The 17,101-nt window shown below is 44.6% G+C and overlaps 1 protein-coding gene across 4 annotated transcripts in view; it reads left to right on the top strand.

Moving 5' to 3' along the window:
- The window catches only part of LOC138566823 (G-protein coupled receptor 4-like), a 404,006-nt gene extending 390,531 nt beyond the window's left edge, over window positions 1-13,475 (top strand). For all 4 annotated transcript variants that reach the window (XM_069644502.1, XM_069644500.1, XM_069644501.1 and 1 more), the window contains one exon: window positions 10,406-13,475. In XM_069644502.1, coding sequence (XP_069500603.1) covers window positions 10,433-11,482 — 1,050 coding nt within the window. In that variant the 5' untranslated portion in view covers window positions 10,406-10,432 and the 3' untranslated portion in view covers window positions 11,483-13,475. The remainder of the gene's footprint in view (window positions 1-10,405) is intronic.
- Window positions 13,476-17,101: the final 3,626 nt, after the last annotated feature.

Here is a 17,101-nt window from a genome sequence, read left to right as displayed (position 1 = left end):
AAAAAATAACAATATTGAAAACCACTTGGAAGTATAAATTCACATGGTGATAACAATCAGGAGAAAGATGCCCGTGGATATGGGTAACTAAAATTGAGTGTGAGAATAATTGCACACTTTTGAGTGATGGGGTCAATATTTATATTCATATTTTATTTGTATTGCGCTCGTACACAAGTGTTTCAGAGCGCGACGAGGCACGGGAGGGGAACAAGGGAGAACAAAAACAATGATTTTACTAGACACAGTGACATTGAGAACGTGCAAGTGCAGGGGAGAGGGAAGGGGGAAAGTGCAGGGGGGTAGGGGAAGAGGTGGAAAGTGCTGAGCAAAGGATTAAAAGGCAACAACAGTGGTAGTGCAGCCAGCAAGTGCTAGGTTAAAGGCACAGACAGGGGGTGTCTGATAAGTGCAGAAAAGGGAGGGGGGCTGTAGGGTTACAGATATAGACCCAAGTGCAAGGAGGAAGTGCAAGGGCGTGGCAGGGTGAACAAGTACCTGGGCCCGAAATCGGAGGGTAACCAGGTGCACAATGCCGAAGCAGCACAGATCAGATCAGCAGGGGAGAGGAGTGAAGGCAGAAGCAAAGCGGAAGATCTTAAGGTGATTCCGGAACCAGAGATGAGTTCTCAAGTTTCAGAGTGTCAGGGAGGCTGTTCCAGAAGAAGGCCCCAGCTGAAGACAGAAATCTACCCCAGCTGGTTTCTTTGAGAAGCGACTGACCCTGAGGGAGGTTGAGGTGGAGGAGCGAAGAGCTTGAGAGGGAAGGTATTTACAGAGGGACAGTTGAAGGTTTTTTGGACCCAGTCCCCGGAAAGCCTTGTAGACAGTGCAAAGGGTCTTGAATTTAATCCTTCCAGCCACTGGGAGCCAATGAAGAGATTTCAGGGCTGGAGAGATATGATCCCAAGGCTTGAGGCGAAGGACAAGTCTCGCAGTCCTGTTCTGGATGAGTTGCAAAGAGTGGAGTGTAGTAGAAGGTAGATTTAGAAAGAGGCTGCTGCAATAATCCAACCTAGAGAGAACCACGGCTCAAGAGACAGTGAGCCTCTGGTGGAAGGTGAGGAAAGGCAAAATATCTCTGAGGAGGTGCAGTTAAATTTGACTTTTTAGAGACATTAGAGATGTGGGTAGAAATAGAAAACATGGAGTCGAAGATGACCCCTGTGGTTCTTAGCCTCGTAGGTGGGGGTAGGCGGAGGGCCAGCCCGAGTGTCAGGAAAGGAAGGTGAAGGTGTGCCGATGAGGAGGATCTCCATCTTGCTGGCATTCAGGCAGAGATCGTTGGCGGCACTCCAATCATGAATAGCAGACAGGAAATCAGAGGTGAGAGAAGGAGAAGAGGTGGCCAAGGAAAGATTAAAGCGCCGAGGAAGGCCTAGAAGTGGCTGAAACACGTGTTGGCTGTAGAGGAATTATAAGTGATTAATGTCAAGCAATTGGTGCCAGATTGGTCATTTTAGGAAGGTTTTGGGGGCAGACAGCCTTGTTACATCATTAACTACTTACTACAGTTTGACGTGGGGCATAAGGTGGGGCATAAGTCAAAAACCAACCAAGGCCATTGCAGCCCACCTCCAAAACAATACACATAATTCTTTGTGTATAGAACAGTGGTGAACTAATATACAAGAGGGAGTTAGCTCAATCCGTTATTAGCCCCAATCCTATTTATTGTATACACAATGGCAAACAATATACAAAAATACTTATTGCAATGAAAAAATGCTGGTGAAAAGTTTGCAATGATTGTGATTTCTTTGGACTTGAAATAGTGCAAATGACATAGAATTACATGGGGCATGTGAGATTGCATGTACCCATATGTCGCTCTTCGTGGCATTGAGTGAACGCGTACGCTTTATTTCTGTAGCCAGTGCCATGCAGCAGACCCCCAATATTCAGAGTTTCCATTTTGGCCCTGCGGAATGTATTGCATGGAGAAATGCATTTCAGGGGTTCCCTTATTACTGCAAAAGCATTTGACGCATGTCAGGGGGTTATGATGGTTGAAAATCAGTATGTGAGACTGTGCCTGGTTATCTCTTGCTGGCCTAGGGTGCAAGGAGGTGCCCCTGGTATAAGAAGGTTGCACATAAGGGTGGTCAGAAAACATGTACTTCGTATGCTGTGGCTCTGCTTGCGTGGCGGCATGCTGGTTACATCTTAATTTTGTGAGGGCAAATCAAGGCCTATAACTATGGTTTCAAATGACCTTAGTATGTCTACTAAGAGCTCAGTATGTCTATTAATAGACCTGGACATCTAAGCGCAGTGTAAAGGGAATGCCTGCTGTTTCCACATGTAAGATCTCTGTATCCTGCTGTCCGTGCTTGTATGATCTGTCCAACCTGAGGGATAGCTCTGCTGTCAAGTGCCTGGAAGTTTATATTTCCCATCCTCTACCTTGCAAATAGTTTTTCCATCAAATTATATGATGGATAATCCACTTGGGTGGGAAGGGAACATGAAAGCAAGTGAGAGGTGAAGGGGAATGCTTTTTTTATACAAATGATAGGACGTGCCATATTGCATACCACGTTTATTTGAACTAACTAGCAATTTCTCCATAAAATTCGTCTGTTGGCTTATGTATGCCAGAGGGACGCGGTTGAATGACCATTGTCTAGCTCGGCTGGATCACGTGATTGAGCACTGCATAATCGAGCTCTCTGGTCTGCAATTTGAGGATTTATTCTGTCCTCCTGCTGATGACTGTCTCTTTGCTCCGGAATGTGTTTGTCTCTGACCTTGGCTGAGAGTCCTAGCCTGCTGTTCTGTGCAGCCTAGGTCTGCTTTTCTTTGTCCCTCGTCTTGCGGCCTCATGTAACCTCACCATAGTTATACTCCGATTTCTACATATCTATACCATATTATGTTTCCCAAAGGTTAGTTGTGTTTGGTCTTTCCAGGCTCCTTACATGATCCTGTAGTTCCATAGGGTTAGTTGCGATAAGCGGCTGCAAGCTTGCTCTGCATCTCATCGTTTGTCTTGCGTTCAGCGTCTCTGCCCTTAGCTAATGATAAAAATAATAAAAGCTTTTGACATTATGTATATGTATCTGTCCTTTATCTACAGAACTGTGTAAGTGTGTTCTTCGTGTGTGCACGTGCATGTTTGTGTAACTTCGTGCATGGCTGGGAGTGTACCTTGTGACTAACGTAGCTATGTAGTTGTGTCACTAATGACGGCAGCACAATGGTTTCTCTGCATTAGTCCACGTCATCCATCAAGGCATCTGGGTCCATGACCAGTGTTGAGGCACCTGTATCCAAAAACACATTCACTGGATATGGTTTGAATGGTTGTCGAAGAGGGTATCTGTCCGCATATGTGAATGTCACTGGCCCTCTTGGAGGCTGCCTGAATAGTGAGTTGCTTCATGCATTCTTAACTCTGGTGTGTTCCTGGTGGTAAGGAGGGGCATTCCACGGGACCCTCTCTTCAGTTCTATGAAATGCACGGTTGGGCTCAATCTTATTCAAACATTTAATGTGTGAGAAACCTCTTCCCCAAATACCAAAGAGGGGGTCTTGCTCATTCAGCACACCCTAAAGACTTGTAATATTCCATTAGCGACCCCTAAGAACATCTGTGAAACCTATTGCTTGTGAACAAACCCCCCTCAAAATTGTGTTGAAATTGCACGATTTGGTGGGCATCTTGCAACAAAAAAAAAAGATTTTGGTGGTGAAGTGCTGCATCTTATGTTTTTTGAGGAGGGGCAGATGGAAATGGAAAGAGTTTTGCTTACTTCACTCTGTCTGGATATTTATGCCCTGCCAGTTTCAAAGTTGTGTGAGAGATAAGGCTGGAAATACCTGTCCCAGATTTCATAACTGTATTTTGTTTTCTTAATGAGGTTTACCAGACACGACCACCCAAGTTTAATTTAGGATCAAGTCTGCGCATTGAAAATAGTTTGTTCCGGAAGCTCCTCAAGGCCCTCCTTTTTCATTGTCTTCCTTCCCTCTCCTCCTCCCCAGCTAACACCCCCCATCTGCCGCTGTGACTGGCTGCCTGGGTCCCGCTGAGTTCTACAGGGCACCAGCCCCACCAACAAGTCCACCCCCCTCCTCGCACTTAGCATGTGGACCCCCCTAGACCCCATGCAATCCCTTGCACTTGCCCGCCCGCCTTAGCACTTTGCATTTGTGTTTACCAGCACTTTCCCCTCCCCCTCACGCACCATCCGAATGTCACAAGGCCTAGTAGGGCCGTTATTGTTATCTTACTACCTTGCTGACCGCCCACCCCCTTTTTTGTCTTGTGGTGCCTTGAAACACCATTTGTTGTATATGCGCCTTACACATATCCAGTAAAAAAAAAAAAATGCTGCAGGGCAAGCACCACGTCTCGCAATTCTTTGCATTTAAGGAAGGTTTGCTTTTTCAAGGGGCTTAAGCAAACGCATGTTCTCCTACACCCGAACAACCTTACCAGTGACCGACTCATGGGTTGCCCATTATCCTTAGAGACTACTTCCAATAAGCTTAACACACTTGGAGAGACACTTAAATTTCCTTTTTTAATGAATGACTCTTTTATAACACACTTAACACCGGAGACCAGTCTCTAAACGCAGGACCAGGATTCGAAACTGTTGCTCAGCGTTGCCTTGTTTCGAAGACACTGCCCTGAACCCCTAGCGTAGGATAGGAAGCCTTCCCTTTTAAGGAAACATTAGCTTTTCAAAGTCTCTGGCCAGAGAGAAAATATATTTATTCCTTCACCGTTGATGCAGAAGGAAACATTTCACAGTGACTTATTCTCACACAGCCCGCTAAAGCTTTGTGGTTACACAGTTGCATTTGAACAATTAGGAACTACATTTGTTCAGGACACCAGTGCAGTAAAAAACCTCATTCTTTCAGCATTGCAAGGATTACATACTTGCAAGTTTCCTGTGATGAAGCAAGTTTAAATGTAAGAGGCAGCTTCCCATGCTTAACAGAGGATTTTCTAAATTCAGATTCACACAGTGGGAGAACAGAGGGACTCATACTAAAGCAGGAAAGGATAGCAGCAGTTCCATTAGGAGGGAGATACTCCATTCCTGCCCAAAGGCCTTCTGGAAACAAGATGATGGCACACCGGCCTGAACATCAGGCCAGCCCCCTTCTAACCACATGACCACCAACCCCTGGCCCAATCACAAAAAGGCACAGCCCTCAGTACACAGGTGTCCTCAATATTACTAAGCACCAGCCAAGGGGAGGAGAGGCCTTAATATAAATGTGAGCGCTGAGGGGAGAGCAGCCGGACAGAGCTTGAGGTGCGAAGGAGATTTTGGAAGAGGTTGGCGGAGGAGAGAGTGTCATCAGAGCAAGGGCATTTGTAAGACAATTGAGGAGATAGCCCATCAGAGGAAGGGAGAGAGTTGTGAAGATGTTGGAGGAAGAGCGAGGTCCTCCTGGGGGAGAGAACTGGAGGTTAGAGGGAGTACATTAAGGGGCTTGGAGGAAAAAGCTCATATCAAGGATAAGGGGAGTCTCCCTCAGGAGAAGTGTTGTGAGGATGTTGAGGAGAATGTATATCAGTGTGGGGAGATAGGAGCAGAAGAACCATCAGGAAAACCACAATCCAGGAAGTTGGAGGTGAAACCTGTAACATCAGTGGCAGAGTGAGGCAAGTTAGAAGGGGCAATATAATTACTGAAGAGATTGAAGAACAGGTACGCATAGAGCGTAATATCGGGGATGTTCTGGTGGACCAGGTCAGCTGAGGGCAGATTCTAGAGCTGCTGGGAGGAGGCACGAGATGTTGCAATCTCCCCAGGAGCCAGCTCAGTGTGAACCATAGGAATAGACAGAAAAGGTGACCCGGGAACCAGAGCCCTAGGAATAGCCAGAAGATGGGGCAACTCTGAGGACAATTGGGCCCAGAAAAACCGAAATGGAACAAAAGAGGTATTACCACCACCTTAAAAACCCAGAAGAGTTACTCTAGCTGTTTCCAAGCCCAGGATGTATTGGCCATCCCAATCATCCCATCATGCTGTGATCATCGTACTGAACGGACAAGGGTTTTGGGAACCGTATGAAATCTGCTAACCGAAGACCAAGGCTAGGGACATGAATTGCACATTTGCGCAGGGCGAAACTGAGGCCAGCCCCTGGCACTTTGTAGGAGACAATATGTTTTGATTTTCCCAGAGAGAAAATAATTGATGAAGCAATATTATAAATGTCCTTTTTTCCATAACGCCTTCCTTACCCCTATCCCTTGAATGAGCAGCAGACTTTCATAATGGAGGGTGTGAGGCTTTTACCCGCTTGAAGGATTCGGAATGGGCTCCAGCTGAAGCAAGCTAATCTTCAGTTTCTTTGTTGGAGCCCCCGAGTTACCAGTACACTTGCTTTGCCAAAACAGCATTATTCCCATGAAGAATATCCTAATAAAATCTTCATTTGACATGACCTTGGTTTTATGCTTTTATACTCACTCGGCACACTCTGACAAAGGTCCAAATTAAGAACATTATTTTGAACTCTCGAATTGACACACAATTATTTAGGGGCTATGTATTGATAACTAATCAGTGAAGATAACAAAGACCTTTCTAAAAGAAATCACATTGGTGATTAACAATGCATCTCACAACTTCCTGCAAAGAAATGTTAGCTTTAAGGTTAATATTTTGGTCTTGGCACTATATCAAATACACTCAGCTGGCCCAGGAATGTTTGCTCCTGAGCGATTCCTCCCATTACAGAGGAAAAAGTTGGCACATCTTCTAGAAATTGAAATCCTTTTGTTTGAGCAAGGACTTTAGATCCAAGTGTGATCTGATTTCTTTGATTATGGACATCTTTGATGTGTGGCTTGAGTTCCAGTTTGAGGGTGAAGGTGGGTTTGAGGGAGTCAGTATGCATTCTGCCAGAGTCTTGGGCTATTCAGCTGATCTGCTTCTGTCTTTGAGTGCAATCTGTCTTCCCAGAAGAATACATGAGTTTGAGTACCTGAATGAGAAGGACACGCAATCGTGACTGAAAAGGGGGAATGCCCCAATGACTCACTGACCAACAGAGCAATCATCCACCCCCAATGTAAGAGATTAAATGCCAGCTAGTGACTGAAACCATGCATAAATTGTGGGGTGTTTGCCAGGGCTCAGCCCTGGCACTTATATCTGAGCCCCAGCACTTATTGTCTCAGACTCAGATTGATTATGAAGTAATGAGAGACAGAGCATCCATCAGCCCCAATGAGGAGGTGTGAGATGTAGTTTAACCACAAATGTGTCGACACTGTCGGGAGCAGCTGTGGGTGGTGGCAGAAATGGAGGGGAACTGCCTGCCTGTAGTGTCACAACCGTGCTAGAAAATATTTGGGCCCTGGCACTTATTTTCTTAATAAAGTAAGTACTGAACTGAAAGAACCTGTGTGCATGCAGGGGAGAATAGCACAGCAGCCAATGACATCAAGTCTCCTGTCTTGGGAATTGGGAGCAATCTGCAGGATGCAGTTTTGAGTTTGAGAGCAGGCAGAACAGAGCCAATCCCGTAACGTAAATGTTTCATCATGTGGTTTTTACAGACTATGCAATACTTCAAAATGACCAAGGGCTGGTGGGCGTTTGCTCTGTGAGTAACTCACAGCCTAGATGATGCTCTACATGGCCCTGTTTCATGGGTGGAACTCAGTTATTTGTTTCAATCAAAAGCATGTTTCCCCTCATGACATACATGCTCAACCAGCATACAATAAAGTACACAGAAGGGAGCTAAATGTACAAATTCTGTTTTAATGATTAACTCATTTGAATTTTATGAAAGTGGCCTAGGCTTTCAGGTGTGATCAGCATCCATGTTTCATAAAATGGAGTCTCCACATTCCTGAGGCCTGTGCTTCCAAATCTGTATATCAAATGCATCATTATGTGTAATAACAATGTATTAGTTTATCCCCTGTTGGTTTGTTCACCACACAGATTGTGCCATAAATGCCATTAAAGCACATATTGATAACTCCTATTTAAAATAAATGTCTCTGTGCGAGCCAGTCCTAACTTCCTGCTTAGCTCTCAGCGCGCTCTTACGCACCTTGGGGGTGGGAGCCGACCAATCGGGAGGCTGGAAATTCAGGCTCATACTCTAGATTTAGCCTACGTTCCAAGCCACCCGATGGCCACCTCTGCAGCCCGCCATCCTCCCCGCACACCCGTTGCCTTTTTTTACATTTCTTTTTTTAATCCCTACCTCCCTCCCCAAACCCACTGATTGTGGTGGTGGCGACGCCCGCTGCTTCAGCTCCCCTGGATCTTCCGGCTGACATGGTAAAGGAAGAGGGGATCCGTATGGAGCCCTGCCTACTAGTACCATGGCGTCCATCTTGGTAAATTATTTTCATTCGTTGAATGGGACGCTGCAGGCCAGGGACGCCACTTCACTAAAATGCCAGAGGTAGTGGAAGTGACATCAAACGACCCTTGACCTATGATATCACAGGAAGTGATGTCATTGGACCCCACCCCGAAGTGATATCACGTGAAGCGGTGGAACACGACCTTTCACCCCTTGACAAAACAGGAATGGCGTCACATAGCATTGTTCCTATGTACGCTACGAAAAATGCGGTTACGATATCACTATAGTGTGATATACATTTCATACAAGAATGGTTCACCATTTGTATCATTAAGATTAGTGTTTATAGGCCCATATTAATTACTGTGAATTCAAGCAGACGTTCATGGCCAAATGATAATGATGTGTTATTATATAGCACTTGTGCTTAAGCGCTTTATATAGAACAAATATACATACAATATCACCCAACCTGTGCTGGTACTCATTTCTCGACCTCAGAAGGATAGGCTGAGTTGAGGTGTTTAAGAACAGACTAAATCGGTGTCTCACGACCTGAAGTGTGCCTGAAATAAACCTTTAATGAGCTTAGCAATTACTGTATAGAATTCCAGAAAGACAAATTATTTGCTATTCCTATACTTTCTTATTTAGGGTCACTGCTGAAAGTTTTAGACTTGTGGAACCCGTCTCTTTTTTTAAAAAAATGTTTTTATTTTTATATATTATTTTTATTTTATTTATTTTTATATAGAGGCCTGACCAAGTAAACCAACCACTCCAGAAGCAAAGAGCCACATGGCACTGGCCACATCCCAGGAGCTGGCATAAAAAAAAACCCGTAAATGACGCCCCTGTCGCGGGCTTCCCCAAAATGCTTTCTTTTTTTTAACACCTCGGGGTGCTAATGGCTTTCTTAACCGATCCCACGGGCCATTCCGGGGGTGGGGGGGGGGGGATGTAACGTCCCGGCGCCCTCATTAACCACCCTCGGGCCGTTATCTTGAGCCGCTGGACCCCCTAATGGCCTGTGGAACTGGTTGAGCACGCCAAACTATAAACGACTAATAACATGATGTGCCCTTATAGGCCGCTGAATTCTGAAGGCCTTACAAACATTTGTATTCTTTTTATAAATGAACACAATCCCCCTGAGTGAACACTGAACATGGATGCAGATGCAGGCGTTGTCCACTCTAACAGATTTTTAGCCATGATCAAAATGGGGCCTGGTAGCGTGTTTTTTTTTTACTCTGGTTGTCCCCATCACTTTCTGCCTCTGAACTGCAGAATCTTTAAAAGCCTGTTTTCTTGCTTCCCACCTCTTTTACCCATATTTTATTTGTTGACCTCTAAATTTCACTTTTTGTGCATTTGGTAAGGCCTCAGTGTCGCACCTCACAGAGCCTTCACATTAAGTGTATGCTCCAACATGGGACAAGTGTCCACCATCAAGTCACGGCTGGTGGACAGCCTCCAAAGAGCATGGTGCTGCTAGAGATGCGGCCCATGCCCTGAACAAAATGGCCGACCGGGTGGAGTCGACATAGGAATGACAACTCATGGAATGTCGCACCTCGAGTGGATGCTTACAAATGAGGTGTGGGGGAGGTACGGGGTGCTTGAACGCCCCTGCATTGTTCAGTACAATTTAAATGTATTGTTTAACATATTTTATGTATCCAGTGCATCTCGGTTGGATTAAAAAAAACAAGCTTTATTAGAAACACTGCCATCCAAAGAACATCAAGCTTCTCTGTGTGTTCCATTCGGGTGAATGGCCGGGTTCTGATATTGGGTAACACTGATGTTCTGTCCCCTGCTGATCCTAATTAAAAATGGACTATTGGACCATATTACACAGATACTTTCCGGATCTTATCTTTTCCATATTGCATGGTTTGCCTATCTGTCCCAATAGATTTGGTAAAGGCATAGATTGTGCAGCAAAATTAGAAAGTGGCCTGGGGTAGGTGGCGAGAAGTGACTGTCAGCAAAATCCACATGGAGACGTTTTAGATCCCAGTGTATAGCATATCTGTGTGATCCAAGCAATTCTGAAAAATGTTTAATCCGCCATGCTTCTTTATTGCAGGCCTCTGAACGGCTACAACCCCTACGTATGGCGTGCGCAGCAGACACTTCGTGCTCCTATCCAGATGCATATGAAACCACTCTCTTCCCCATTATCTACAGCCTCGTCTTCATCGTTGGCCTCATTGGAAACCTGACGGCGATCGGAGTAATTGTCCAGCACATCAAGCGAAAGAATGTCCTCGGCGTGTACCTGGCCAACCTCTGTGCATCGGACCTCATGTACATCTTCACGCTTCCCACCTGGATTGCTTACACAGCCATTGAGGACTGGAAGTTTGGCGCACTCACCTGCAAGATCGTGGGGTTCTTCTTCAATGCCAATATTTACACCACCATCACCTTTCTCAGCTGCATTGCCATGGACCGGTTTCTGGCTACGGTCTTCCCCTTGCGATCCAGGGTGGTGCGGAGCATGAAGGCAGCAATAGTAGTATGCGTTATTGTCTGGCTGGTCATACTTGGGACTCATGCGGTGTTCCTTAGCCGGGGGGAACTTTTCAACTCAAGTCAAAATGTCAAGCTCTGCTATGAGAAATATCCCATGGACAGGTGGGTGGCGCATATCAACTACTTTCGGATTTTTGTGGTGTTCCTGGTTCCTCTGGTGCTGCTCGTGTTCTCCTATTGCTCCATAATAAGGGTCATCCATCACAGTCCCGGCCTTGAAAGAGGGCAGAAGCGAAAAATCACAGGTCTTCTTCTGACGATGACTGCCATTTTTGTGGTCAGCTACCTTCCCTACCACGTGGTGCTTTTCATCCGCTCTTATGTCAGCGACAAGGACATGTGCACCTGCCCCATTGAGAGGAGCATCCGGCCTGGGTACCGCATCTCCTTCGCCCTGACCAGCCTCAGCAGCGCCTTGGATCCTTTCATCAACATCTTTGTTAGCGAGAGTATCAAGCAAGACATTCTCAAGGAATTGAGGGCTGTCTGGCTTTGGTGCAGAACATTGAGTGGTCCCGGCACAGGCACCAGGAGGCATCATGGGACTATCGGAGGGGACACGTCAGCAAAGCTTTTGGACACAGATGTTTTACCGGTGCATGGAAGAAGGGATGAAACGATGCTTTGAGACTAGCCAGCCTTTTGCTTCTTAACCGAAGCACTGAATATGTGAGTCCACTTTCAATTCCGAGATAGAATGTCACAGCCAAATTTGGGATTGCACCATCAGGGCCAGGTATTTTTACATGAATAGCAGTAAAAAGAAATGGACTGAAAATAAACAGAACCTGAACTTGATGGCTATATTGTATGAAACCAGCAGGAGCAGCAGTACCAGGACATCTTAAACTATGGATGGCAACAAAGGTCTGCTTCTGCATAACCTACTTTTCTTCTCAGTCTGTTTTCCCTTTCCAATTTCCTACTTCAAATTTAATAACATCAAAGCGCGTAGTGTTTTTGGTGAAGGGAAGGAAGTCCCGATCATCAAAGTTCAACTAGGAAGTCTTGCGTTAACTAAAGCTATTTCATTGTTAATCATTCACCAGAGCTATTCTACATCTAGGGTACGTTTGGGGAAGAGGCAATCAGTCTGATCTGTCAGTGCCACACAATTCTGAGTCGCCGACTGTTTCTCATGCAACCGAGCCTGATGTAGATATTTGTGTTCCTTTGCTCATGCTGTACGTTTTATGACAGCACTTCAGACATTTTCGTCAACCATTTCCTGTTCGACGTGGCGTATGTGGTTTAATTCCACCAGTGCATTGGTGTCCAGGAAAAGGCCAGCTTTCTGATCCTTTTGCTTCATTCAAAGTGTGCATGTTTTCTGCTGAGTGGGCAAATGACATGTTTCTGCAAAGAAATCCACAACAAGCATTGTGGCTGGTGTGTTGGGGCCCCTAAGGCAGGAAGTTTGTGCTCGTCGGCCTCTAGGTATCGAGCACTTGCCCCATCAGTACTTTGGTAAAGGAGGGAGGGGATTTCACTCATTAATGATCCGTTAGTACTGTGTCGTGTGGAGTGATTATTTCTTTGGTACCAGGTACTTTATTCACATTAATCTGCTGGTACTAATGTACCTGTTAGTCGCTTGGTAGTGGCGTATTTGTGACAATCTGCCGGTTGGTGTAAGTGCGTTTGTTCCCATTCATCTTTTAACGCTGGCGAGTTTGTATCCATACGTCTATTTGTACTGTGGGGTTTGTGACCATTAAACTGACACTGGGAAGTTGTACTCCTCAGTATTTGGTAAACAGTAGTTTATCCCATTAGTCTGTTTGTACCAAACAGCATGTTCCGTCAATTGAATGGTACTGGCGAGGCTGTCCCGTTAATCTGGGTTATACCAGGCGATTGGTAGATTTGAGCAAGTATTTACACACTAGCCTGTTGGTGCCGAGGAGTTTGACACCAGCAGTGTCTGTACTGGGGAGTATGTATTGCTCTGTTGGAACGGGGGGAATTGCCAATATTGGCATTCCTGAAGCGCCAGGACAGTCCCTGTCACAAACACAGAGAAGCTTAACACTGACAGGATAAGATGGGCGTTATTATAAACCCTTCATTCCTGCATGATGCCTTTTACCTTGTTGGAAATTGATGAACCATTCAACGTCTTAGGAATCTTCAATTCTTGTACGTTCCGTCCACCTGCCTTAACCCCATTCTGTGAATTTTATGAACCTATGGGGTGCAGGAACTTGGGTTTGATTATGCCCATGATAATAAAAAAACTCACTTTGGTTTTTAAATGCCGAACACTACATAAAAGATCTTCATGCATGGACTGTTCCGGAAGCACTTGCCAAGTTTTCCGTGAAGGGAAATTGTAAGACCTTCAGGTGTTCCATTGAACATTGACAGAGGTTGACCTCAATCCTGAAGCAAGAGCTGTGCATGAGGAAATTAACAAAGAAAACAACTAAAAAGGTACAACCCTGCTCAAAAGTATTTGGTTAACATGTAAAGTTTATTTTTGTAATTTTTTTTTTTTTTTACTACCACAGAGTGAAACAATACAGTTTTGTTTTGGTTAATGGGTTTCTTTATTTGAAAGGAGTTGTGTATTTTTAATTAATTTCTTGTTCACTCGTCATTAAACACAACATTTTAACATATTGGACCGTTTTGCCTTCTTTTGTGGTAACTGCCAGTAGGGACAGAAGAATGCAAAGGAAGCGGTAAGTTGGATTGCACCAAAGTGAGTTCTTCTGTGTCCCCCTGTGATCAAGGCCTCCATGCATTGAATCATCAGAACAGGCTTTTTGCCCAAGGTGTAATGTTAGTATGGCGTGTTGTTATCAAAGATCTCCTGAAAAAAACAGACTTCAACCGGTCAACCCTGAATAATCATCAGCGTTTTCTTAGAAATTGCTGATCTGCTTATTTTTTTATAAAAGTCTGGTTTTCTTTCCTTTAATAACTGTCCTGATCAATGTTCCTCCAATTATTTTTCTCTAAGTGCGGAAATGGTTGGCTTTCGTGAACACATTTTCCATGTGCGCAACCCACTAATGAGGTAAGTCACTTTGTGAGCATGAACAGTTAGTGAGCTATCATCCCCGAAGAAAGTTTGGAAGGGAATTTCCACACCCAACCACTGTAATCCTTTATAAAGAAGTGTAAAAGGTACATCCAAACCACTTTTCCCGAACATATAGGCTACAAAAAACAAATATTTCATATTTGATTATAAAGAGTTTTCATCAGCCAGTCCAAGACTTCAATGTCTCCCACAGAATCTAGCAAAAGTCATCATATGCAGAGAAAAATGTGTACAAAAAAGCGTTGTATGCTCAGTATAAACAATTGGTTTAGTTGTGCCTATTCATTTGTTTCCAGTGCTCAAAGACAATGCACAATTTTGTTTGTCATTGGGAAAAACCCTCCTATGTATTACAAAAAACAAACGTCACTTGTCATAACTCAGGTGGCTGTCAAACAATTAATACAAGATACAATGTTTGCAAAAGGAATAATGACAACTAAAAGGATTGCCAGAAAACGTGTCAATAGGAGTTTGTGTGCCACTTTAATGAAGTAATTCAAGAGCCAGGAGAATGCGCCTCCCATAATTAGTGCAAGAATAATAATTTAATCAGAATAACTGCTCCTCAGAATATTAGGATCAGAAATCCTTTTTCCTCATAAAGGAGTCTACCACCTGCTTCTACCCACAAAGCTCCATTGATATTATCTAGTCAGGGACCAGCATAGCAGTTGCATAGGAAGGAACTCTAATATATTACTGCCCAAACTGAAGAGGCATTTTAAGGGGAATGAATGTTTAAGAAGAATAAAGTATCCATACCGGCAAAGCTAGTTACTTTATTACTCCCTGAAAAATCATTTGATTCCAGGTAGGGAGTAAAATCTTCTCAGAGCCCTGCTTGTAACCCTGCCATAGGAAGTGAAATGACGGGGCACATAATAAAGCCTATAGTGTTGCCCACCCTTCTCAGCACAGCCTACAAAAATTAACAAGAACCTTAATGACGTTTCTTATGGGACCTTTGAAGAAAATTACATATATTTGAAGTTTAAGTTAATAGTAGCAATGCTCAGAGGTACATCAGATTGAGTGCCTTCTTCTGTAACTAGGACCCCCTCTTCTGCAATTCACTGTTATCAGTTAAAAAAGGATGCATGGGGATGCTCAAGGCAATAAACACAGAACACATGATTATAGTGGAAAGCCTTCAATGGCTGAGCAGAAAGAAACAGAAGATGCCATTTCATAGACGGTTACTAGAGTTTCCTTTAGTTTAGCAAACCCATTTACTTCACTGTTTCTGCCGAAACGTCCTACTTGGTTTTTGAAAGTTGCTGATTTCTTCTTCATCCTCCTGTGCCCTCCCTTCCACACCCCCTTCCACTCTCCCCGCCTCCTGGACTAGGCTTCAATACTGGTTGGCAGGGCTTTGCAAAAAGTGAGGAATTTTACCAGTAAAACACTCACTGTGATATTTGCATAACCACAATATTTTGCAAGCAAAACATATTTAAAGCCCCACCATATGATGTGCAGTTTAACAAAATGTAACAATTCTGCATGTAGACAATTATTTTGCAGTGCATGCAAGATTGTTTACAACATACCCTGCTCTAAAATTTTTCTGTAGGATTATACAAGTGCTCAGTGAAACCGTTTCTTTATAGCAGCGAGTTACCATATAATTTGTCGTGGTTTATGCTCAATGCAAGTCTGAAAACCTGGAAAGGATGCAGATTGTGTGAAAAGCATGTAAATAGGCTGGACCAGAATATCAAGACTAGTTAGTACAATTTAACTTTATTTTGAGAGAAAAATGTCAGGTAACTGCTGTGGCTTGTACCATATTCTTGAGAAGGTGGGAATTGTCTGTGTGCGCTGCTAAAATTCTTCTGAGCGCCACCCCGAAGGAAGCTGGGCAAGCGCACATGTGCACAGCTTAGGGTAACACTGGGATTCCTGACTCATGCGTGTTATTATGCATTGGATGTGTTCCAGTGCTCTCTTGACATACACTCAGAAGTCCCCTTGCTTCTTTGCTCTCATCGAAAAACTCCCTGAAAGTAAAAAGGTATTGGGCAAATCTTTTGAATTAACTGTGACGTCGCACTGAAGCCGATGCTGTGTCACGTGGGAAGGGGATTTGAAGGATCATGGGAGGGTAAGGGGAGAGGGCAAGGGACGGCAGTTAAGATTGAGGACACGTTAAATAAAGACGTGTATGCAACTCCTCTTTGGTGTCCGTCTCCCTTATTGCATGCTTGCAGGCCGGGGGTTGTGTTGGCAAGTAAGTTGTAACCCTGTCATGGTTAGACATGAAATTGGTGATGAAGTGTGTCGACCGACGCGTGTCGGGGCCCTGCACAGGTGTGAGGCCTGCTCTTGGCAGCGGTGGAGCCACAGCAAAGTGGCAGCAGGCGCAGTGGTCCTGTGAGTCCTGCTTAAGTTGGCTAGCAACACAATCGATAGGTGGGACAGCCCGAAAGAGGTCCAGGCAGACCCAGATGCAAAGCGCACATGCGCACGGCAAGTAGTACAGTTCACCTGAGCTTACGTGTTAGGCATGAAGGCCTGCACTGCTCCACAAGTTCCACTATGGCCTAATGCATATGTGCCAAGCAGGCAGAGCATGTGTCTGCTGAGGAAAATAAAAAATAAAAGGTCAGTCAATCCACACATGCGCTGTGTGATTAACCAGCCCCACATATCCTGAACATTTCACTTCACAACAGTTTAACTCACTCAGAGGAAGCACGTACCAACCAACCCATCTGAGCCAGCCTGGGTGGGGGAGGGGGGACAAGGACTCATTGTGTTTCGCTAACATTAGTCACAGGATCTCAGAAAAGACAACCCATTTGTCCAAACCCTCTCCCCATCTGCTAGCCTGCCTTCAAGACTACAAGACAATCTCATCACCCAACTACCCACTCATTTTGACCTGTCCGAGACCAGCAGTTTAGGTCCACGATGGATGAGGGATTTTGAGGTGTACATCAAAGCCATTGGTCGCCTTCAGGATATAAAGCACAGCCTACTGACCCTATTCATAGGTCCCAATGTGCAAGATATAGTGGATGAAGTCCCAACTGGTACCACCGACACCTACGCTAACTTCAAAACAGCTCTCACTGACTACTTCTGCCACACACCAATGTGGACTACGAACAACACATATTTTATACCACCAAACAACAAGGGGAATCCATGAACTCGTATGTCATGTGACTACGCATTAGACTAAAACATTGG

Source organism: Ambystoma mexicanum, chromosome 2p, assembly GCF_040938575.1.
Source record: "Ambystoma mexicanum isolate Mex_15411 chromosome 2p, UKY_AmexF1_1, whole genome shotgun sequence".
In the NCBI taxonomy this organism is placed as follows: Eukaryota; Metazoa; Chordata; class Amphibia; order Caudata; family Ambystomatidae; genus Ambystoma; species Ambystoma mexicanum.
Note: the sequence above shows the minus strand (reverse complement) of the source record. Positions and strands in the feature narration are given on the sequence as shown.